General features: G+C 37.5%; 1 protein-coding gene across 1 annotated transcript in view; it reads right to left on the reverse strand.

Moving 5' to 3' along the window:
* Positions 1-25,039, reverse strand: part of HAAO (3-hydroxyanthranilate 3,4-dioxygenase) — a 33,762-nt gene extending 8,723 nt beyond the window's left edge. Inside the window, exons 1-6 of the mRNA XM_032989179.2 lie at positions 24,943-25,039; positions 19,647-19,725; positions 12,542-12,625; positions 10,782-10,888; positions 7,782-7,871; positions 7,045-7,088 (exon numbers count right to left, since the gene is read on the reverse strand). Coding sequence (XP_032845070.2) covers positions 7,045-7,088; positions 7,782-7,871; positions 10,782-10,888; positions 12,542-12,625; positions 19,647-19,725; positions 24,943-25,022 — 484 coding nt within the window. The 5' untranslated portion in view covers positions 25,023-25,039. The remainder of the gene's footprint in view (positions 1-7,044; positions 7,089-7,781; positions 7,872-10,781; positions 10,889-12,541; positions 12,626-19,646; positions 19,726-24,942) is intronic.

Genomic DNA, 25,039 nt, shown 5'->3' on the forward strand with positions numbered 1-25,039 from the left:
TATACCCTGGGATGTTTTTCCCATATGTGCCTACCTAATTCCTATGAAAAGTCTGCTTTATTCTCAATGTTAACAAAAATGCCAGTGAGACTAGTAGGAGTTTAATACCTCTGAAACCAAAACTGTGGACTGAGTGATGTAATTTCAGGCACCTGGGTTTGAAAAAAATGAGTAATTACCTCATTCCATATAAAAATCCAGAGTGAAAGTACTGACGGTGACTGATTACTTTGGGGGTAGTTGGTTCATTTCACTGTTGTTGAGAGTAGATGCACAAACATTTAGCTGAAAATACAGCACTCATTGTAATCATACATTTCCCTGCGTAACTGTATTTGTTTTTGTAGCATGCTCTGAGAATTGGCATGACTGCTAATTTATGACTTGTCCCTGTAATTATTTCTAGGCACATTTTTCTTTGTGTCATTAAATCTATGCTGGAAACTAAACAACAATTATTTTTTTTCCTAATTGAAACAGGGAAGTTTGATGAGGAAAGCTTTGAAAAATATTTTTGTAATAAAGAAATATAGCCTCTTCAAAAGGAGATATCACCAGCCAGAAGGAAGGGAATAAATTAGAGCAACAGAATTGCAAGAATTACACCATAATTGTGTTTAAAGGCTCTTCATTATATAGCTAGGTCATTGCAATTAAGAATGATAAATTTTATTGAGAAACACTGACCGCTGTCCCAACCCTAAAATCAGGAATCTTAATTTTCTTTTCTGAATCTGCCTTTTTATATGACTGTGGCCATTTCATTAATAGTCTTTTTGCATAACTTCTGCTTCCATAGAAAGGAATGGAATATTTCATTATAACAAGTGTTGAGACCTCACTACATTTCTGAGACAAGGATTTGTACAGCATGAGTGAGCTATTACTACTAGAAACACTAGTGAAAATGTCAGTGACTCCATTAGTGAGTTTTCTGTTTCAGATGTGGCTGTCTGGGGAGCATTTAAGAGCATAAGGGAGAAAGAAGCTACCTTATTAAAGAAGACATACCTGCTCTGAAATTGCTCTGAGCTTTAGAGCTCTTAAAAATATTAGATTTTTTTTTTCCACTAAAGTCTGAATAGAAAGGAAAACAATTTTATAGGGCACTTCTTCCAATTTCCCTGATAGGTTTATTACACACATTAGGAACTAAAGGTCATCAGTGGCTTGGTTCCCACAGTGAAGCATTAGGAGACCTCCTGGAGATTATAGTTTCTGTTCTGCCTCTCTTTGAGGACTGAGAACATTGTGGGAGAAGCAGACATCTTCCTGGAGACTTTTTTTTTTTTTTTTTTTTTTTTTTTTTTTTTTGTTTGGTGACTGCTGTCATTAGCTCTGGGAGCCTAATTAACTTCTTGGAGCATTCCAGACTCCAGAGAATATGCAACCTGTAGTCTTGGGTTTTGTATTATATGTTGTCATTTGGGATTAAAAAGTTTAGTATAAGTTTTCATATGGCAAATTATGGCAGCCATACTCCAGACATTGTAATTCTACTGTATTTGCATATTGAATGTTGCTGATTTAGGTTGGTTCGTCTGAGCTCTTGATCTCCAGTACTGGCTATATACTCATTGGGGACTGGTGTGGTGTGGAAAGTTGTTAAATATGAAGAGAGGGGGAATGGATGAAGCCAGTGAGAGGGTGCATGGCTATACAGGACTGGGGGTGTATATCAGGTGATTCTATTCCCTTCTCCCACCTCTGTACCCTTTGCAGTTTGGGTGGGCTTCAGGAGAGGTATTAACATGATTTGGAAGTTACTTAAAGGATTTAGGTATCATGGGATAAATATGAACAGTGTATTTATGTGAGCATCTTTGCCACAATAGAGGCAAGGAGAATGATACGAAAAAGGAGCAGATTCAAGTTGTTGATAAAAGTTATAGAGACACTGTCTCAGACAATTGTACAATTTTGGTGGGTCTAGACAGTTCAAAATTATTTGCCCTCTGTATTGGTTTGAATACTGTTATGTCCCAGAGACTTCCTGGTGGCTGTCTGCAAAATAAATTTCCTAGAGAAACACTACTTAATGCCTAAATGCTCATACACTGTTTTTTTTTTTTTTTTTAATACAAGTACTCAAAGCATAAAGAACTAATGTATTATAGAAGAGAAAGAGCAATCTATCTAGGTATGTTGGAAGTCCTTAGAATATGAGAGAAAAGAGAATCAGATATTCAGTTTTTCCAAACTTATTTCCAAAATCATCATACTAATTTACAAAAAAAATCCATGGTGATAGTATTTTTAGAATTATTTCAATCTACCTACAACAGAAAGGCACAAATATTTATAATTATTTTCATTTCAAAAGAATGGCCCTATATTTGCTCTAGTGTAAATGAAGACACAATTTCTTCCTCTCCTTGTTTTTATTTTTCTGAGGTAGTTTTAACTGAATTAATATTGCCCACTCACCAGTTATCTTTATTCTTTAGCTTTTTCTTATTTTCAGTTATTAACACTTCTCTTTTGACCTGCTTGGTTTTATACACCAGTGAAACAAGACTGAACATCACATACTGTCTACAGAGGTTGCACTGGATTAGCTACAGTGGATGACAGTACAGAAGCTGTTATTTATAGTGCTGAGCTCACCCTTATAACTTCTTTAATAGCACTACTGAAACCAGAAAACATTTGTTTATAGACCATGCCATAGGCTGTACGGTACTCCTACTCCAACTGACTGAAGAAAGCACCCAATTTTTCATACTCATTCAGGTCCTTACGTTTTGTCTGCTCTGAATCAAAGGCATAGAACTGTGCTGTATTCTAACAACACTAATAAGATTTTAAATCCAGACTGTAGATTATCCTAGATATACATAGAATTGATGAAAGTTTTGCTAGTGAAGTCACTACAGGACTGGATTTTGTATTATATATCTTTATGACTACTGACAATAAAGCTTTTATGGGAATTAAAATTTCATTGATAATTAGAAGTAGATTAATTTGGATAAACAAAAACCTGGCATTCTACCTACACCATTCGTGTTATTAAAGACCATTTTTAAACAAGCCTAACTTAGAAGGGTTTTTTTTGCAATTTTTCCCATCAAATTTCATATAAAAGTAGTCTTTATTATTTCAGTGAGCATGTCAGGATAAAATTTTGAACTCCTGGATACTTTTGCAAACAATATTCAGCCGTCACTATTTATTAGAACTGGGGCTTGTGTAACTGAACTGCCTCTTACCCATAAAATAAGGATGAAATAGAAACCTTGAGAGAATCTTGCTTCCAGTGTGATTCAACTGCAAATAGCAAGAGTTGTTTTGATTACCGTGACTCCTCATGTCAAAAATTGTGTAAAGGAAACCAAACCAACCTATCTTGAGTCTTCCATGTTTAGACTGTATCCTAAATATATTCATCTTTATTGATAAAAGGAAGGGAGAATTTTCTTAGGCTTTATTTCTACAAATGGTAACAAAAGAGGCTAGTAATTCAGTACAAAACAGTTCCAGGGAAGATGTGTAAAGTAAGGATTGCATGCAACATATATTTCTCATTGTATTTCACCTGATGGTACTTGACTCCCTCTACAAAAAATGTGTCTTTTTAATAGCTACTCCTGTCTCTTCATATATTCTAAGTACCCTGCTTTCAGAGGGACTTGCCCTACTGCTGGCTGAGCCAGAAATCATAAATAAATCAAGAAAAAGTCTGGACTTAGGTTGTTGGGGGTTTTTGTATGGTGTTTTCTGAAAAACAATTGGAGCTTGATTGATTCCATTTATAGCTTTCCTATGACTGAGCTTCAATCAAGGGTTTCTTTCAAGATGTTTTTCTTCAATTTTATTCCATTTTTCTCTAAAAAGGTTAGGGACTAGTTCAGGCTTATGTAGAGATGAACCTGAGAGCATCTGGCACTTTAAAAATAAGGGCATTCTGGATTTTCAGAAGAGAAACTTAAAGAAGAGGTTGAAACTCAGAGCTCTACATAGGCCAGCTCAAATCTTGCTAAAATATGTCTTGAGTGAAATGTCATGAGAAACTGGTGGTAGCTTGTTATATGTTACAAGTGTCATGCTGGTTGTTGAATTTTATTTCTTAAGAGGAAAAAGGAGAGCTACTCAGAAAATAAATTCAAAGCATTATTTCTCTATCAGTTGGATATGCCTCCAGAAAGAACATGTTACGAGTTTACTCATATCTCAATCAAACTTTGATATATTTTTAATTTTTTTTTTTTTTTTTAAGCACAAGTCTCACAGTTACAGGAGCTGTTAGCTAAAGCTTCTGTAACTAAAAATCTGGGGTATTTTCCTCATGTATAAGACATCACTGAGACTTCAAGTTTCTTATTGTCCATAAGAACTGAAAACTGAAAAAATGGAGGCTGAAAGCCTGCCATGTAACTTTGTTGACTACCTTTTCTTACAGCAAAAGTTAAACCAAGAGCATTTAAAATATTTGTTGTTATAGTGGCTAATCCAAGAGGATAATCCATTCAGGGGAAAAAGATGTATTGAGCTCTGAGCAAAATAACTACATTTACTTGCTTTTTTTTTTTTTTTTTTTTTTTGATCTTGAAAAAAACTTTTTCCGGCTTTAATGGAATTTTCTCATGCCTTTTGGCCTTTTTACAGCTTTTGAATAAATTACAAGGAAAGAGCTCCTGTACTGTATTTATCAATAACGATTTCTCAGAGTTCTGTGTTTAAAAAGTTTCAAGATGTATCATAGCTTCTGATTGATTGTTAGGTTTGTACTTTAACTCTGATCTGCAAAAATATTAACAATATAAAACTTTTATTTTTTCTGCACTAATATAATTAATTTGTTACCAACATATAAGGTTTTAGCTCAGACTGGTGGAGGATGCTTATTGGAAATCAGTGTACTGAACAAGGATAGTACGTGTGAGATGATTTTTTTTTTTTTTTATTACAGCAGCATCTAGAGGCTTCATCTGAAATTATCTTTCCTCTGCTAGACACTGCATGAACATACAGTGAAAGACAGTACCCCCCCATCTGCATCCCCATCCCCCACCAAAAAAAACCCCAAACCAACAAAAACAAACCACCAACACCCAAACATGTCACACAGGTGACATGCTCAAATTAAAATACGCTCATATTAAAATAAACACATTTTGATAGTGCATATAAAGATCTTGGAGACAACAACATTTTGTTTGTAAGAAACACAGAGCCTTTTTCTGATAAGTCCATTTCCTAGTCAGTCAAAGAGTCAATGCCAAAAGATGGTTCAGCTGCAAAGTCTTTTGGGCAGGGTTTCTGACTGGCTTACCATTTCCTAATTGCAATGGCTTATAAGGTTGATATCCCATACATTGGACTCTTCTGTGAACTCTTCATTTTGGTGATGATGATTTAGTCAACTTTTTTTAAGAAAGGTGATGTTCATGCAAGAAACATCTTTCCTTGACTTTAGGATTTGAGTAAGCCCTTTGTTCTATTACTAAGACGACAGGCAGTGACACTTCTATGGTGATTATCGAGCTGAGAAATGGGATAGATATGTAAATAACATTTCACTAGAATTTTTGTCTCAATTGGAGTAAGTCATAAAAATCATCTTATTTCAGACATTTGAGAATGAATATGTAGATTAAGGATAACAGGTTTCAAAAACTTCTCAGAGGGGGGAACTATAATTTATCTTTAACTTGTGGCAAGAGCTATGGAGTTTAAGTTATGGGTGTGACTGAAGGAAGACATTCAATCTTGTCATATAGTTGTAGGAGTAGCATAGCTGAGTATTACAGCTGTGCATGTGTGCACATGCAGCGCGCCTCAGCTATAAATTTCCTGGTTTCTTATGGTTCCAGGCATCCTCCTGGTGCAGGATGTCCCCAGTCAGTCATCTGCATAGATGACACAATAGACTGATTTGAAACAACAAACCTACTTGAGCAATGGGATTGACTGAACTGGTGGCCTTCACAACAGCATTTGGCTAACTGGTGCAGGAACTCTCCAGATGGGAATCTCAGGCTGTCCTGGAGATCCCACAGGCAGCTCCTGCTGTGCTTATGCTGATTTGTGCTTTTTCATGTGTCAGTTAAGAACCTGGCAATGTCATAGAGACTCTCCAGGTAATTCCCACAGCAGAACTGACCAGGTTGCATCTAACTGAAACACTTGCAAATGGTCCACAGAAACTGTTCCTGCAGGTTCAGAAACAGTCACATAGTATAGTGTTTTCTACATGGTTAAGACAGGTGGGTGGTATTTTGCACATTAATCAATAACAATGGATCACGCACATGCTGGATGTTCATGTAAAACTGTGGGCCAATAGAACTGTAAGATTTCATCAAAACAAGTTTCCCACTGAAGGTGATGTTGAAAGTATCCTTCCAACAGAGACGTTACATGCCATACATTAAGCAACCATCATGTTTGAGAGATCCAATTCCTAAAGATACTGATAAATTAGTTTTCTTTAACAGTCACTCTCTCTCTGTCCTATATCTCTGTTCAGTAGACTCAAGAGTGGAATTATGACTGGAGTATCTGTTCCAGTTGCAATCATTATCCACAAACAGAGGCAAAAAAAAAAAAATAGAGCAAGACAGCATGGAAACAAAATTTTAAATGGATCAGACTGTACATGAACTAAAAGTATGTGTCTTTATCAAAGTGTCCTTATTTCCCAAGAGTAGAGCAGAGTGTATATCTATGGATAAAGAGTACAAGTAGGTTTAGAGTGTGTAGATTCAACTCACAAAAATCTCATTCTGCACAGTCAGAATTTAAATTTTGTTAGTATAAGACTTGAATGGCATACAAGGATAGAGATACTGAGATTACTCACTGTACAGTTACCTAAGCGGTCATTATGATGGCTTCACATGAACAACCAACATGCTGTTGGTAATTGTGTATATGGATTTTATTTGTGGTTAGGGTAATGAAAGGAGTTGCTTCCCAAAGTAACTTTAATTTACATAAGCAGATAGATAAACCAGAAACTTAGTCATTTTATGTGGAGAGAATCGTTAGTGTTCAATCAGATACAATAATTCTTCTAATTCTGAAATTAATTTGCATTACCTGGATTTGGTTTTCCAGTTTGATATTGTCTTGAATTGAAAAACCTGGAATAATAAACATTTAACACCAGTAAAAAGTCACGTTCATGTTCTGTAGGTTAACAAAGACTAGGCGTTAATAATGGCCATTAAGCTTTTTGCTGAGAATGGATGTGCCAGATCATCAGCTATATCACATATATTCAAAAGGGCTATACCTATTTTATTGACAGAAAGTCCTCCAAAATTCATGTCACTAAACAATTTTCTTGTTCACCTTTAGCAACCGCTTAACAAATTGATTAGTTAATTGGTGACATTCACGCATTTCCTAGAAAGCAGCTCTCCACGAAATTTGGCATAGTCCTGACTATTCATCAATAGTATCTATTAAAAGTACTTAGATTAAAGCAAGAGTAAAAGAAGCCTTATGGCAATTTAGTTTTACCTAGTTAATCAAGCATCAATTCAGTGTTATTTTTTCATTCAATTCTTTTTGCACTTTGCAGCAGTGTGCTTTTACTTGTTCAAAAAGTATGTTCCAGATAGATGTAAGGAACATTTGGTTTTCATAATTTTTTAAATCTGATTTAATGAGTTTGGGGTATACAAGATAGGATTAAAGATTTGTAGAGTAGCAATTAACACTTAAGTCTATGTGAAATGCAGCATAAATAGAAAAATAGCTATGTAAGTCACAGACTGATGAAGATCTGTTAGTTCATTTTTCTTTTAAAATATACACAGAAAAAAGCTTACTCTTGAATTATTGGTGTGAGTTGAGTGCCGAGATCTTCACAGTAAAACCATCTTTCAAAGAGGACATTAGTTGATTCTCCAACATAGTATCTGACAAAGTAAAAACATTAGCCAATCCTTGTATTAACTAACTGATCAGGCAGTTTCAATCTTTTCAAGAAAATAGCTACTTGATGTTGTGTAAGAGCGTGTTATTCTCAATCCTGGTGTACTTTATTCTGAAGAATGGTTATTTAGGGAAGCTTTCTGTTTCCCTGGCTAGCTCACTTTGTGAGTGGGATGCTCAGAATTCTATGGAGGGCCTTGTAGTTCTGCTGATCAGCCACAGATAAGTCACCAAATTCCTTTAGCAAACTTTCCAGATTTAATCCTGGAAATGATTGGTGCCATAGTTCCTTGGGACCAATAACTCTCACTTTGGATGTAGTTACTGCAAAAATAACTGGCCCCAAATACCATTTCCAGTAACTGCTTCCATGCAGCTAAGAGAGAAATGCTCATATTTAAGAGATTCAGCTTGCTTTTTGCCCATGCGTGGACTGATAAGAAAACATGGTGACTTACGGACTTATTTGCAAAACATAAGATGGTTGTCGGCTGCATAAATTTGGGAACTGTTGTTTAGCTCACCCCTCTGAAGAGTAACTTAGTGCTTCATTTGCATTATTTTATGTTTTAACAAATAAATAAACTGTGCTGAGATCAGCAGGACAAAGTTGCTGTAATCTATGGAATGGAAAATACAGAATTTACCTACAGATTTAAAAAAGACTGCATGGACTGGCAAGGGAGTGATGCTTCAGTATAGCCACTCATATTGTAAATAATATTGATAGATAATATTGATAGATATTGACTGTAAGTAGGTCCTATGTGTCCTTTGGGTTAAAGTTACTGGAATATCTGTTTGAAGAGGGAAACAAGGCTTAGATCATTATGTTGTGCATATTTGTGTATTCATGTCTGTCTTATGTATCTATATACATACTGTCCAGAAACTTTCTAAGAGGTCCCTGGTTCCTCAAGTTTTGCAAAAACGGAGTACTTGGAAGGGAGTAACGTTGTTAATGCCTTCAATATGGAAAAAGCTGTGCTACAGCACAAATTTTGAACACAGAATCTGCAGAGAAGAAAGATGTTATAATTGTCCTGGCTGGGAAAAGGCTTTGCACCTGGGAAGGACTTTGCACTTTACTAGGTGTCAGAGTCCAACCACACAACTAACATCAAACTGAGTTTCTGTACTCGTTTGCCATAGGATTAAGATTAGCTTGTGAAATCACTAGCATGAAATCATTACTTAGGCTGAAACACAGGGGCAGGCTACTTATTCTTCACATGTACAATTACTGGCATGCTGAGGGCTCTGATTTATGACTAAGGCTTGTAGGCATGATAAATTATGGAACAGTAATGTAATTTTGGACCTTGAGTCAGCATACTTCAAAGTTTATTATGACTTCCTCTTATACAGTCTTCGCTTCAGGTGGCTAGGACTGAAAAAACTTTGAGAAGATTAGAGGTTCTGGTTGTAAATCTCTACCTCTCCCTGGAGCACACAGAGAGACAATGTAGGTACAAAAGTATGACACAAATGTTCACTTCCAAAACTTCAGGTGTCTTTGCTCATCATGTCAGTGTGAAAATGAGGGCACTGAAAACCTCTAAGTGATTTATTTTCAGGCACCTGATTAGATATTTTCAATTAAGAGCGTGCTTTGTTAATCCATTTTTTTTTTTCCACCTGCAAACCATATGGTAGCTTTTAATTTAATTTCTCCACAACAGCATGAATTCATTGGAGTGCAAACCTCTAGATCTACCGGATCCCTAAAAAGCCCTTCAGCATCTCTATAACTCATACCATCCACCAACTTCATGTGCAAGCTAGGTTATTTTCCTTAAAGTTACCTAAAGCTGCTTATGTTCCTTTATTACAAATAAATATTGTTATCTAAATCACTGGCCAATTCTTTCTAGCTCAAAACATCTTTTTTTGTGATGTAAGTGCTCACAAACCACAGACATGCAATGAAAGGAAAAAAGGGACAAATGCATAGATGAACAGTGTTTAAAATGAACTGGATTTGTCTTTAGCTTGGAATCCAATCGTGTTTTTTTCAGCGGTCCCTTTCTTAGTTTCTTATTTCTTTCTTTAGCCTTTTTTGTTAGAATGAAAAAGTGTATCTTTCTAGCTCCACATATTTGCAATATTCCTGCTGTGACACCACCCATGCAACTATCAAAACCGTAGGCAAAAGGATAGAAACAGTACATTACAGATACTACCACAGTTTAAAATCTTTATAAATTACATTAATAGCTGTAAACTCTCTTTGGTCAGTCATATCTGGTTAATATCAAAACAGCTTTTCTAACTTGGCTAATGTTACTGCTGTGACTTGCCTTCTTAGACTTACGAATTCTGTATGACCACAGGACAAGGTTTAGTCTTGCTCACACTAGAATACAGTAAACCTCTTATTTATTTGAAGGTGTTGTTCCCATAAGGCAATAGAAGCTAGGCAGAGGTGTGTACAATGTAGAGGGGTTAGTATTATGAAAATTGGCTTTTGTTTCCAGCTTCCCACACACTTGCCCAGAAAGCTCCTCTTCATCTTTTTGCTTTCAGTGCTTACAAAGGAATTAATGTTTTGCTTGCCAGAATTGATAAAAAAAGTCTTTTTTGATTTGTGTTGCTACAGAGCTCTGTGATTTTAAAACTTAAGGCAATAGCAGTAGGCAATACATAAGTAGATAGCTATAACCACAACATGCATTTAAGACATTTCAACATGTTCCTTGTTTAACTAAATCAAAGGCTAAATGAGATCTCTGATTATGTGTGTATAGATAAATAGATGTGTGGATAAAATTAGTACAAAATTGTCAGGGTGAATCTGAAAAATTATCAGGAAAGTAAAATACAGTATTGTAGTGACATGAAAAATTAGTTTCTATGATGAATCCTAACAGATTAGCCAACAGTTTATACTTCACCTGATACCATCTACTTCTGTCTTTAATCTTTCCCTCTCAATCACAAGACCCACAGTGTCTGTGTATCTCTGAGGAGAGTGAGGTATCCTCGCAGGTAGGAGGAACATCTGTTCAAAGAAATGAGAAAGCATCAGTGTCAGGAAGACTTTTTTCTTTGTGTTGTCCTTCCCCTTCCCCACAACCTGCAAAATCCTCTGCTCCTTGCCCCATTTTTCCCCTACTCTTTGTTGATCCTGTGTTGTGCCTTTGCAGCTGCACCCACTTCTGTATCAACAGCCCCGCAGACACTGTTTCTTGCTTTCTCAGTGAATGATGACCATTGACTCTGCAATCAGCACTGCCTTTACAGCAGTCGTGTGCTCTCCTGCCGGTTTGATCATCATTGCTAGACACAACTGAAATTAAAATCTAACCAGTTACTCACCTGTAATTTATAAATTTCCTGCAATTTCTGAGTACCAGGAATGGAGATAAAAAGTGAGTTTGTCACCCCAACAAAATGTCTAAACTGATCAACCACGTGTATCCTTCCAACACAGTGAGCACCTGTGATTTCATGATGAGTAGTGTTATTCTCTCCAGAAATGATTAACAAATATGAGGAGACTGCTTACTCATGCAAGCGACAAAGTGAATAGGCAACATTTGGTTGGGAGAATTCTATTACAGAAGTTTGAGAATAAACCTTCCTCTAGCAGCTGTCTGGCTGTAGGAAGGTGGTAAGTCTGTACTGTTCTTCAGCGCTACAGATTTCTTAGCCAAGTTTGGGCAAGTCATTGTAATTTCTCCGTCCACAAAACTGAGCTAATGATAGTGCCTCACCAGGACTAGTGTCACTCTTAGCACTAAGGATGCTGTGTGTTCCTTTTCATTAAGGCTTCTGATATATGTCAAGATCTCAGCTGGACGTACTTCTCCAGTGTATTACCAGAATCTCACCGTCTATAGGTTTGAAAACATAGATCTGTTTCTTCATTGAAAATGGCGTAATACTTTTAATGACATCAAGTTATTTGGTCTAATATACATCTTCCATTTTAAAGGCTGGCCACACTAGATCTAGTAATCCTTTCAAAAACTGAGTGCAGTTCAAGCTTGTGACAATAATAATGAATGGCACTTGTAGCACATCTAATAACTTGTAGTAAGACCAAGAAAAAATATCTAGTCATGCTCTCATTAAGAGCACTGCAAACTATGTTTTAGCAAGTCCACTACTATAAGGAAAAACTACCGAGTGCAGCTGGACACATTTTATCCATAAATTGCTCTTTTAAAACTGTTTCCATATTGTGATAGTTGCAAAGGCTAGCTGTGTGAGGACTAAAGGAGGATGAAAATAGCTGAATCTCTTAACTTTCTAAATTCTAGGCAGTTTGCTTAATGGCATGTTTGGGCGGGTGGGCAGTATGTACCTGACCATGTGTAAACAGAAGACTGATCCACTTGAATTCACAGGGCAGATCATATGCCATGCAGGGGAGTAAGAACTCCTCTTGGTATATTCCTGATGATTTGAATGGGTATCCCAAATGCTCAGAGAGATTTTCATGTTATTGAAATAATGAAATGAACACAGTGTGTTGTAGTTTGCTTTTAATTACATGGAATTTACTATGCTGCATTCAAGATTTATTTTTTTTTTTTATCCTGATGCCATCTCTCGCACAGCAGGGATAAATTGATTTTTAAATACTTCATTAAATATTCATTTTCACATACCTATGTACAGCAATAACAGAAAAACAACCCTGTTTTACCTCCCCTTCTCGGATGACAATGTCTTTTCGTTTCCCATTTTCAATTATCTTCAAACACATATCTCCTTTAACCTGGTAAAAAAGCTGAAGGAATAGGAAAGCAACATTAAGGCAACCACCCCAAAACATTCTGTACTTCATATTCTGTATATACAGGATACATGTATAAATGCATAATTATAAATATTTCCATATTTTTTCTAGCAATATATAACAGACTTCCAATGTTTGTTGCTTTTGGAAATGTTTTAAAAATATGTATTATTTCTATTATCTAGCATACATTTGACAATCTATCTAAGAGTTCTGTAACTGCTTATAGAGCTGTTATGTGAACCCAGTGGAATTCCATTGCGCTGTCTTTACTCCTGGGGATTACTCTTTATAGGGCTGGGATATTATGGTTCAGACATTCTGTTATTCACGCTATATAAAGCTTCATTTCAGATGTAGCAGGGTCTTCATGATTACATTCAGTCAAATTAAATGTCACTTTTCCAAATAAGCTCCAAATATGCATGCACAGGTTTTTCGGGTTTGTTGTTTGATTTTTGATGGGGCTTTCTCATTTGGGAATAATTGCCCATTTGGAAGCTGTTCTGCTTTATTTCTGTGGATACCCTCAAAGCCCAGTAACAGCTGCTCCTCTTCCTACTGTGTATGTAAAAGGATTACATTCGAAGCATGCGTAAGGACAGAACCACTGAACCCATAATTCTATCTTCAGTGATCTTTCCACAGATCTGTTTTTGGAGTAGCTTTGCGGGGACTCTGAGATGCTCAGACCTAGCCTCAGGTTTCATGGCAGAACTGTGCTATGATCTGTAAGCAGGTCTCTCTGACCTGGAATAATGGACACATTTTTCCTTGTTTTACATAATACAGAGCAATAGTTCTTCAAAAAGTCAACTTTACGTTTCTGTCACCCTCTGCCAAGCTTCTCTATGCTTTCCATGTTCTGTTTGCCATATCTAGAAACAAAACAGATTAATTCATACAATTGCTAGTGCAGCTGAAACTGAAACCTGTTTAGAAGTTAGAACTATAATGAAAATAATTTTCTTTTTAGTAATTCACTACAGTTTTAGCAAAGTGGAAAATAAATAGGGGAAACAAGAAACCACCAAACTATACAAAACCTCTGAACTAAACTTTTCCCAACATTGGAAAAGCTTAATTGATTTTTTTGAATTAGGATTATTTCCAAAAGAGTTCTGCAATATTCATACATGCCCCTGAGAATTCAAGAAACACCTTTATGAACATAAGAAAGAATAAATATGCTGCCAAGGGAATGAAACACTAGAGAGAACTGAAGCTGTACTGGAAAATAGCTCACGCTGAGAGCTCTTACATGAGTGAAAAGTTCACCTTGTGCCAGGGATATCATCACGGATAAATTGTAACTCTTGACTAGATGGCCATGGTGCCAGGCTACTTACCCTCCTTGCGCCCCATTTTCTCATGTTCTTTTCCTGTCACTTTCTTTGGTGTTACTGACTGAGCATATAAAATGCTATAGTATCCCTCATTACAGAGCACATCGGGCAGGGCTAACTGCTCACTGCACAACATAAAGTGATTTGAGTGAGGAAATGGGCTCCCCTTTATTTCAAAAGACTCATCTGAGCCTCTAAGATCCTGATGGATTATTGCACCGGCCATTGGTAATAGGGCACTGGTAATGCTGAAATTGAAAGATCCTTTTTGAAACACTGCACTTTGGAGTGTTATTTTCCCTGTAACAACTACTGGAGCTATTACTGAACACGTATACAGGACACATGGTGGGGGGAAAGGACAACAGAGGCAGTGTTTTATTCTGCTTGTGACCATGAATCATGCAGCTAAGCAAACTTTCAGGTAATGGAAGCCTGGAGAGGGAAAAGGGGCCATCCAATTCAGTGGTTGAGCATCACATTCATAAGGAAAGATTCTGAACACTGAATTTTGAATTAAAAGAATTCTTTTGCAATGGGAAAGGAGGAACGGGGTAGGCTACACATTGCCAATAAGTGTTTTTCTGAGTGAATTTAAATAGTACCTTTCATTGTAAATTATGGTCTATTCTTCAAAACCTCTTCTTTAAAAATGTCTGATTGCTTCAGTCATCCATAAATCATCTGATGTAACTGTGATCAGTACAAGTGGCAGTAGTTACTGAATCTACTGCTGTGTTTATATTATACCTTGAACTTTTATCAAGAAAACTGTTAACTCTTTAGTATCTCAGTGGGTTACAGTCCATGCCCATTTCACAGGGCACTGGCAACACAGTATTGATGGAATGTTACTGGATGTTACTCTTTCTAAATGCTGACTGACCTCTACCATCTGAGCAAATCTAACCTTTTCCTAAGTATCTCCTGGAAAAATCAAGGCCTGAGTAAAGAAGTACTGGTGTGTCTACGGGTGTGCACATACCACATATGTTTATGTCTGTATATACACAAATATGTATGCATATACAGATAGTAAGTCAGTAGAGCTCATGACACCTGAAAATGTAGGTTCTCCTGATTGGTCTGTTTTTACTGGGACAATCTGGTATCCATTCTCCACAGCAGTTCTGAAAACTAAGGAAATGTGCAAAATTTTCACTCTATTAGCATCTTATTAATGACAAGGTATCTTATTATGTGTCGTATATACATTTGTATGTATATCCTTTTGTTACTACATGTGCTCATTTGTTGTTTATTATTCTTTATACCTCCTTTTCTTCCTTTCATCTTCCAGAGTTTTGCCTTTTGTTTAGCGTTCCTGCTTACTATGTGGCATCTTCCTGTTATGATTACACTAAAAACACCTCATCTTATTAATTCTCACCCTACCTCTAGAAGTTATGAGCCACCTAGAAGTCATTCTTTACACTAAGCATAACATTTTTTCATAACTTTGCTCAATATGATCATTAAAACTGCAGTTATACCTATGAAAATTAAATTGAAAGCCATTTAAGATTGAGAGCTTGCTTTCTGATTCATTTAATTTTCCTTAAGTTCTTTTTACTGTGGGAGAATTAAATCCTCCTTCCTTAGTCTGCTTCACCCTTCTTGATCGTGCCTCAAACCTGATAGTACTATGTTAAGCTGCAGTGAAAGGCAGCACAACCAGTGCTGAATCACTGTCAAGTCTGTAAAGGGCTATTTCACCCAATTATGAAGATTCATAGAATAAGTTATCCAGGCATTGCTGGAGAGAGTAGGTGGAGATGCAGAGAGGTGGGAGTTCACTGTTCCCTTCAGTGGAAGCATCACTGAAGCTGCTTGTCTTGGTAGAAATTAATTTCAACAGCATAGTAGAAAGTGTGGATACTACCTTAAAAAGAGCACTATCATCCCCTCCATATTAGCACGATTAGAATTGTATTGCTCCTTCATCGAGGTATGTGTATCCTATCAGAGTAAAGAAGGAAGCATGTAGTAGGGGAAGAACACAGCATTTCTAATTGGTTTGTACAGGCCACTTAAAAAACAAGTCTATTTTATGTATAGCACTGTATATAATTTAATTTAGATCCACCTTTGATATCAAACTCTGCCTACATGTAGGAGCCCAGAGCTCTGTGAGGCCTTTTGTAGCTGACAGCTTATTCACAGACCTCTAAAGATACCTGCAATTTGAAGTGTACTTTGAGTACTGAATGCTTCTGAAAGTGGAATTTGGGATTGCTCAGCGACTTCTGGGTTTAGGCTCTGACTTGGCATATACCTGGCTTGTATCACTTGTCAGATTGCTAAATACTAAATTAATTTGCAGAGCAAATCAAATTCTGATGTGGGAGTAGATGCTGGGTGTTCTCCAGACTTCAGTGGTGACTGATTTGAGCACAGATAAATAATTTTCTCTCTCTTTCATCTCAAGATTTTTCAGCCATTAGAAGTCTGAAAGGCAAACAGATGAGGAAGGTAGAGAAAATGATTTTGTAGGGTTTGTGTTTTGGTTTGGTTTGTTTTTTTTTTTCCCCTCTGATCATTTACATGTAATCTGTGAAACCTGAATACTAGCCAAAACTCATCCCAACAATTGTATGCAGCAAACTTATTGCTGAAGACACAATCTCTTTCTGATGCAAAAGGATCATCACTCTTATTACTTTGTAATAGAAGCTTTGTTTCTCACTAAAATATTCAAAGAGTTTTCACCAGATAAATGTGTGGGGTTTTAAATGTAAAGAAGCAAAAAGGTTTCTTTTGCTTTGCTGCAACTCATGTTCTCAACTTTATTTAGGAGATAAGCACAGCAAAAGCTACCTACTGGGAATGCTCACCTAGCCCCTCTTTCCCCCTCCTTAGGCATCCAGTATCCCCACAGAACACAAAGGGAGAATTGAGCTGCTAGGGAAGTATCTGAAAGGCATGCTGACTAGAGAGCAGCATATGCTAGAAGAAGGGGTCATGCTTCATTTAAGCTGGTAGTTTGCCAGAAACTGGAGCCAAGTCTTATTTGTGTGTGTTGTGTGAGGGGGAGAAAAAGAGAAATCAAAACTCAACTTAGAAAACTCAGATGAGCTGTGGCAGATGTCACCTCAAATCTTTATCATGTTTCAGAGCAAGACATTACTATACCTCAATCAAACCGTGTAAATATGCTAGAAGAAGCTGATGAGATTGGCCAAGATGATCGAAGGAGAGGGAATATATGTTCTGAGAGTCCTCTTTAGGACTGCAGCGTAAGGGCTCTGACCTGTGGGGCTGCATCAGTACTTAGGTGGCTCTATCCATAAGAAACAACCTAGATGCTAAGTGCAGAAACTTAGGGTAAAATACACACAGCACAATGAGAAGCAGGGCTTTTAAAACCAAACAGAATATTGTGCCAATGCAAATGTGTTGCGGGTGGTAGATGAAAGGCTGATTTTAATTTCTCTGCATGGAATTGCACTGTTTTATGTAGACTAGGTATGAGAATATAAATTGTTAAGAAATAAAAGTTAGCTAGTTGAGATTCATTGTGTTTAAGTGGTGGACTGAAGTGGGTAAGGAGACAGGAGTCCAACTACTTTTGTGATCCTAGATTTACCTGTTAGCGTATCTCACATTCCTCTAAAGCAGCCCACACAATGCAGTAAATATAATCTGAAATTCTTTTACTATGGCTAACCTTTGTTATGATCGTGGGTTTTGTCTGTCATTAACTTCCTCCAAAATATACAGTCCCCTTCAGTTTTCACCTACCTTATTTCTTTGGAAGTGATATGATGAATTTATAAGATAAGATTATAAAGGAGTTTTTTCCCTCTTCAGGCTTTGAAAGTGAGCAAAAAGGCAGTAAATATACCATGAAGTCTGTGAGCTGTGTAAGCACCAAAACTCTTCTTGTCACAAATGTTACTTTATGACGGAAAGTTCAAGAGACAAAGGTATGTAGAGGACTGTTCCCTGGTATCTGGAACGCACATGCTACCCCACAGCCGTGAGGCATTGAGCATCATGTCAGGGCCACCACAGAAGCTTGTAGTGGTCTCATCAAGTTGACTACACAAGAATTGTAGTCACTAGTCCATGTAATCCAAAGTTCTCTTGACATGTGAGGTACATTGGAAAAACAATTCATAGGAAAACCTCACAAAACGGTCTATATAACACAAACTTTTCCTTGTTAGTCCATATTAAGGAAGTTTTGTCTGTATAGCTATAAAAGTGCATTCTCATAGCATTTTTTTTGCCATGTTTCAACAGAAGATCCACTTCCCAAAGCAATTCAGTTCCATTTTGAGAATGAGTCTGATTTAGAGGCAGAGAACTTTTGAGTAGATGTTTGTTGGTTCTATGTTTGTTCAAAGGAGCAAGGAGGTACTTAATGTTTACAAACAGGAAAAAGAATGAATATGACATAGTGGTAAACTCAAGCCAAAGAGAGTGAATGGTTTGTCTCTTGTAAGATGCAGCTTAATTTGGCTCCTTATAAAACCTGTCCAATGGAAAACAGTGTCTCAGGTATGAGTCAGTACTTCTGTGCAGAAGTATGGCAAAAAAGTAGTGCACAGAAAAGTAATAAGGAAATGAAGTCGTACAGAGAAAACTAAGAAGGAAGAACATGTCAAGTTGTGTATTTAGAAAACTCCTGATTGTTGAGAGAAGAAAAAAATTGTGAAAGACTAGCTGTTGTTTTAGCCTAAATGACTGTTCAGGAAACAATCCTAAAAGGCTTTGAAGACAGTCCAAATCAAGCCTCCATTTTTGCTCATAATTAGCCAGTCAGAACTAATCTTCCTGATACACCTGCACTTCAACGGCACCAGCAGAGAACAGCTCACGAGCCAGAGGATGCTTCTGAACCCTTATCCCTGCACATGAACCCCTTGCTGCTGTGAACTGCAGGCTGACTAGCCAAGTTGTGCCAGGCCTCTAGTGTCCTCTTTCCTTGAGGGTTCCTTCAGAGCCAGTTGTGATACCTCAGACTCAGAGGAGTCCTCAGGCCAAGCAGGCAATTCCATGAAAAATGCAGTAAACAAAGTAGGTGTAAATTGCTACAAGTTTTATAGGTTTCTACTCTTTCTTCCTATATTCTGCATTTGGCACAATGGCTACTGACAACTCCAAGCAGTGGGATGGCTTTCTTTTGATACAGAAGATGTGCAGAGAAAGGGATTGATTTGAAAAATATTTAGAGACTCTATTCTTTAACCTTCCAAACCTAAATGAAAGCTGAAAATGCTGATATTTTTCACAAGGTCCAGAAAAATGTAATTTCAAGCCAATCAAAATATTTCATTTTGATTTATGAATTTCAGTACTACTTTGAAATATAGATCGGCCTTCTGCAACAAGGTATCACTTTAAAAATATCATTACTGTTCCAAAGTTTTGTTCCAAAATGTTGACATGAGACATTTTGATGTGTCAGAATGCTTTCTCTAGTTTCCTGTTGGAAATGAATTATAGCAAAATAGATCTGATCTCATGTGCTTGTTTCAAAGGAAATGCACAGATGGTGTATGGTTCTGGTGAATGATTCTGTTTAAGTCTTTGAATGGATCTAATAAATACAATATCCCTGAGCCTGGCACTGCTAATCTGTAGCTGTAGCTTCAGATTAGCAGCATTTTAATCATTTTAGATCAATGAAAACAGCAAAATATAAACAGCCTATAGGTTACCTCTTCACCTTCTTCAATATGATAATCCTTCCTTTCATTTGGCCCTCCAACAAACATCACATTTAATTGATGGCGATGCCTAGAAAAGAAAGTGACATTTTAAAGCTACCACCACTCATGATGTTCTTTATTTCATAGAAGTTTGGGTTTTTTTTAATTCTTTAAGGACAGTGAGTCAATGGAAAAATGCTGAATGACAAGCAACATCCAGAATGAGAACTCAAAAGACCTTGGCTGCATTTCTCCGCTCTGCCACTGTCCTGCTGGGTGACCTGAGGCCAGTTACCTCCCTCCTGGTGTTTCAGTGCCTCCAGCTATGAAAAGGGGACAATGATAGTTACCAACTGTGGAAGGAACTTCGAACTGTAAAGATAAAAAATGCCTCATAAGAGATAGGAATGACAGGAAAATGTCTTTTCAACCTGAGCTGATTAGATCAGGATTTTGTAAAGGCAAAACACTTTTAAAGGTTAGTAAAGGTAAAAGCATACTTTTTTTCTGTATTGGGTTTGCATGGCAAGGTTTTGGTAGCGGGGGGGGGGGGGCCTACAGGGGTGACTTCTGTGAGAAACTGCTAGAAGCTTCCCCCATGTCAGACGGAGCCAGTGCCAGCCGGCTCCAAGTCAGACCTGCTGCTGGCCAAGGCCGAGCCCATCAACGACGGTGGCAGCGCCTCTGGGATAACGTATTTAAGAAGGAGAAAAGGTTGCTGTGCAACTGCTATTGCATCCAGAGACAGGAGTGAGAACATATGTGAAGAAACAGCTCTGCAGACAACAAGGTCAGTGAAGAAGGAGGGGCAGGAGGTGCTCCAGGTGCCGGAGCAGAGATTCCCCTGCAGCCCGTGGTGAAGACCATGGTGAGGCAGGCTGTGCCCCTGCAGCCCAGGGAGGTTCATGGTGGAGCAGATCTCCACCTGCAGCCTGTGGAGGACCCCACAGCAGAGCAGGTGGGTGACCAGAGGAGGCTGTGATCCCATGGGAAGCTCTTGCTGGAACAGGCTCCTGGCAGCACCTGTGGCCACACAGAGAGAGGAGCCCACGCTGGAGCAGGTTTGCTGGGGGCACTTGTGACCCCACGGGGACCCACACTGGAGCAGTCTGTTTCTGAAGGACTGTGCCCCATGGAAGGGATCCATGCTGGAGCAGTTTGTGAAGGACTGCAGCTTGTGGGAAGGACTCACATTGGAGAAGTTCATGAAGGACTGTCTCCTATGGGAGGGACCCCACACTGAAGCAAGTGAAGAGCGTGAGGAGGAAGGAGCAGCAGAGACAATGTGTGATGACCTGACCACAACCTCCATTCCCCATCCCCCTGCACTGCTTGGGGGGAGGAGGTAGAGAAAATCAGGAGTAGAGTTAAGCCTGGGAAGAAAGGAGGGGTGGGGAGGAAGGTGCTTTTAAGATTTGGTTTTATTTCTCATTGTCCTACTCTGACTCAATTGTAATAAGCGAAATTAATTTTCCCCAAGCTGAGTCTGTTTTGCCTATGACAGTAACTGGTGAGTGATCTCTCCCTGTCCTTATCTCAACCCATGAGCCTTTCATTATATTTTCTCTCCCCCATCCTGCTGAAGAGGGGAGTGAGAGCAGCTTTGGTGGGCAGCTGGTGTCCAGCCACATTTTCCCATTGGTAGAATTATTAGAGATACTAATGGTAGGGATTACCAACAAATTTATGTTATATTTATACTGGTTTTTCTAAGGTGGAACAAGATTACCATGGTTTCATTGTAGTAGCTAATTCAGAAAAGGAGATTCAGGCCCTTTATCTTAACCCTACCCCTTTTAAGAGCCCAAACGAGCACTTCTCTAAGCTGCCACAAAGAATAGACATCACCTCAATTATCTATCAGCCCACTGACACTAATAAAGAGGTAAGGGAGCAGGTTTTCATTTGCTAAAAAACCCCTACAAATCATGCCTGTTAGCTGTGATTTAAAATTTGGTCTTAAGCTCTTTTTGACATGTGAACTGGGGTGTGCTGACATCTACTTTTCAGTGAGGACATTCTGGGCAGTACTTGGGCTAACAGGAGATCCTAGTAACACAGAACCAGCAAAGCCACACTCCCCTGCAATGTGAGAAAGAACAATGTGCCTCTGTGTCAGCACCTTGTAAGCCTTAATTGAGAGAAGGTATTCTGAAGGGCTGAACATATATATATTAGATCTGCTATCATTATCATGTTTGAGGAGTATTTAAATTGTAATGAACAACACAGTATGGACTAGTAAAGCAGAAAAACAAGTAACAGTGACGAATCAGTTGGTCAAATAAAAGTGGAGAATTGAATTAGATTACAATTCTTAAATTGATTATTTTCACCATAGGAAGCTGTATACATTATAGCACTTGGCTTCATGCCCATATCCTATAATAAGGAACAGAAATCAGAATTGTTTGTACCATGCAGATTTAATATTAGTTTTCAACAATGCACTGTTAGACTTTTGCATTAATGAACACTTCTGCTAAAGAAGGGCAGAAAGACAAAACCAGTAACAACATAGCTAATAATTAATAAAATAAATTAAAATTATCCCTGGAGAATAAAAGCAAGATAATCTATGGGTATCTCGTAGTCTACAGTTAAGATGAGTTAATTTCTTAATAGAAACCCATACAGTTTCTTTATTAGTTCAATAACTAAAAGTGAAAATATCACTCTAAACATCACTGTTGCTTAAATTTTTGTTTGACAAATCTACTATTAATTGTGTTACCCTATGGATTAGCTGGGCTCTGCACAATAAACAGGCAACTATGGGTTAATCACTCTTATCATTAACAATGATACAATGACACCATCAGAAAATTCCAGCTATGAACTACAAGCAGGAACTCAAGTAGGTTTGTTTGCCCATATTGCTAAATAAAGTTGTCTGGCTGATATAGTTGCATTAAGTTGAGAAGAAAAAACATAAGGAAGGAAAGCAGTTTAAGACTGCCAAAATGCAGTTAGAGCATCATAAAGCTTTCAGGGGTGTGAAAATTACGTGATTGCACTATTTTTAGAATAAGGTGCTAATCAATGGCCTATTAAGTTTTATATACTCTTATATTCTCTTCTTAACCACATAAAGAAAATGGTACCAACTGGCAAGCTTTTAAAAATGTCTCAAGACCATGAAGAATGAGATAGTCAATGACCACAGTTAGGTCTTCTTAAGGTAAGTATTGTATTCTGAACTAAAAGAAGAGCTTTAAAAGTGCCACAGCTATGCTGTAAAAATCAGCTATGTCAAGGGTTCTGATCTTGCACTAATTGCTCATTGTTGAGGTTAAAAAGCATTTAAACTTGAAAGATAGTGTCATAATAATACATTTAATTAAATTGCAGCTCTTACATTGTATCCTTTTCTTGACTCTGGTAAAACTCTAAACAGGTGGTAATTCAGGAATTGAGGTTTTGTTTCAAAATCTCAAATAGGTATTTAAAACTTTGGATCCTCTCAAGTGTATGGAACACAACTGAATAAAAGCTTGAAAGCTGTAATAGACACCAAAAGTAGTACTGATTTGCTGTTAAGACCTAGATTTTAATCATTAATTCTCTTTTGAAACATAGGATCATAAGTTACTTAAATGTTTTGAGGTGGCTGCCTTCCAATGATGTAGAAGGCAGGGAGATGATTGCCTTATACATCTCTACTCAGTACATAAAGGATCAAAACTTTGAAAAAAATGTTGGAAATCTATTAGTCACTTCTTGGAAAATTGCCTAAAACCATTTTTGAAAATCCTGAAAACATTTAGGTAGCACCAGCAGCAGGTGGTGAGAGACTCATAATCCTTATAGTCAATGTCTTTGCTCTCCTTCTTCATAGGCTGAAGCTATGTTGGAAGAATGGATTTTTTTTTTTTTTTAATCCACGCAATTTTTATCACAAAAAATGTTGTTTCCTTGTGGCTTCTTGCAATGTTTATGAGGAAGTCCTCTGACAAAGGTCACGTTCCAGAGTTACTTTAGGATTACACAGAATTGCTGGTATGTGGTACAGAACAGTGCAGGATTAACAAAAAGGTTAATGTTACTGTTGTGGAAAGAAAACCATGAGTATTCCATTTATGTAGCATACTAAAATTTTACCACCATCATTGGTAAGCTTTAGAAATGTATATGCTTTACAAAATGCTTCCTAAATCTATTTTGAAAATTAAAGAAATTAAAACACTTGTAAGAAGACACTTCCCTCATTCTTACCCACTGTGAAACTATTGTAGTGACTGAAGTTTCTAATTTCTCAGTTAACTATACAACTGTAGTTTCAACACAGACATGTGAGTAAGGATGTGCCTTTTACCTTCTCTCTGTCTTGCAAGCAATACTTTGAAAAGTAACCCTTGCACCTGAGAATAGAAATTAATACCACTGCTGCACTACTGCCTATTCAGCTTTTGATTAGAGGTAGCACTTCAGGGTAGGGCAAGAGGCATATTCTTTGATGCTTTTTTAATTATTAAAATTGTAAAGCAGGATTTTTTTTTTAATTAAAAGGAAAACATTTTTTATTTTCTTTATAAAACCTGCGTTTATATCACTTTAGAGAGAATACCTTCATGAAAGTTTTCTATATAGAGAGTTTTGGATTAAATATATTGTTCTTAATTTCACTGACAAACTAAATCCTTGCTAAGGTTGTAACTAGAAGGTGCCACACATTGCACTATTTGTTCATGAGCTCTGATACTAAGAACATGCATGCTGTACAACTGCATAATGCCCACACTTTTTTCTTATGTTAGCTGTCTCATTCAGAATAGAGTTCATAGCTTTAAGCTGCTCCTCCAGAGCCCCTGCTCTTCCTTTCTCCACGTCTTTCAGTCATATGTCCCACTGGTTTTGACTGCTCCTGCAGCTTTGGCTCCTCTGCAATGTTGCAATGACTCTCAGCAGCTCTAGTTGCTGGTTCAGGTTGTAATTTGGTAGCACTAATCTGTTAGCTAAATCTTACCATGTGCGGATACGATGCCATCTCCTCTGATTTCTGTGAGTTTTCCATCACAGGACCTGACGCAAATTCCCTTAACTCATTCTAACTGCCTACAAGAGACTTTGAGTTGAGACAAATATCTTATATTCAAGTTGGTCTTTACAGCTTCTGCTGAATTACTGCCGAACAGATTTCAGTCACTTTCTGTTCTTCGAAATGGCACTCTGACTGACTGCAGTCTGAGAGGAACTACAGTTCCTTACTCATCTTTACCATGTATGCATTTTAGCAGCTTCCTCTTATAGCTAAGAATATTTCTATGTCTAAGAACTGAGTAAAAAAAAATCTTCATTTACTTACATAAGCTTATTGCACACAGGTGGCAAAAAGGCAGTTTTGTTTTCTTCTATCCATTTTCTTACATTTACAAGAAGCTCCATCGTCCACCAGCTATGAA

Source organism: Tyto alba, unplaced genomic scaffold (assembly GCF_018691265.1).
Source record: "Tyto alba isolate M040663 unplaced genomic scaffold, T.alba_DEE_v4.0 Super-Scaffold_16, whole genome shotgun sequence".
In the NCBI taxonomy this organism is placed as follows: domain Eukaryota; kingdom Metazoa; phylum Chordata; class Aves; order Strigiformes; family Tytonidae; genus Tyto; species Tyto alba.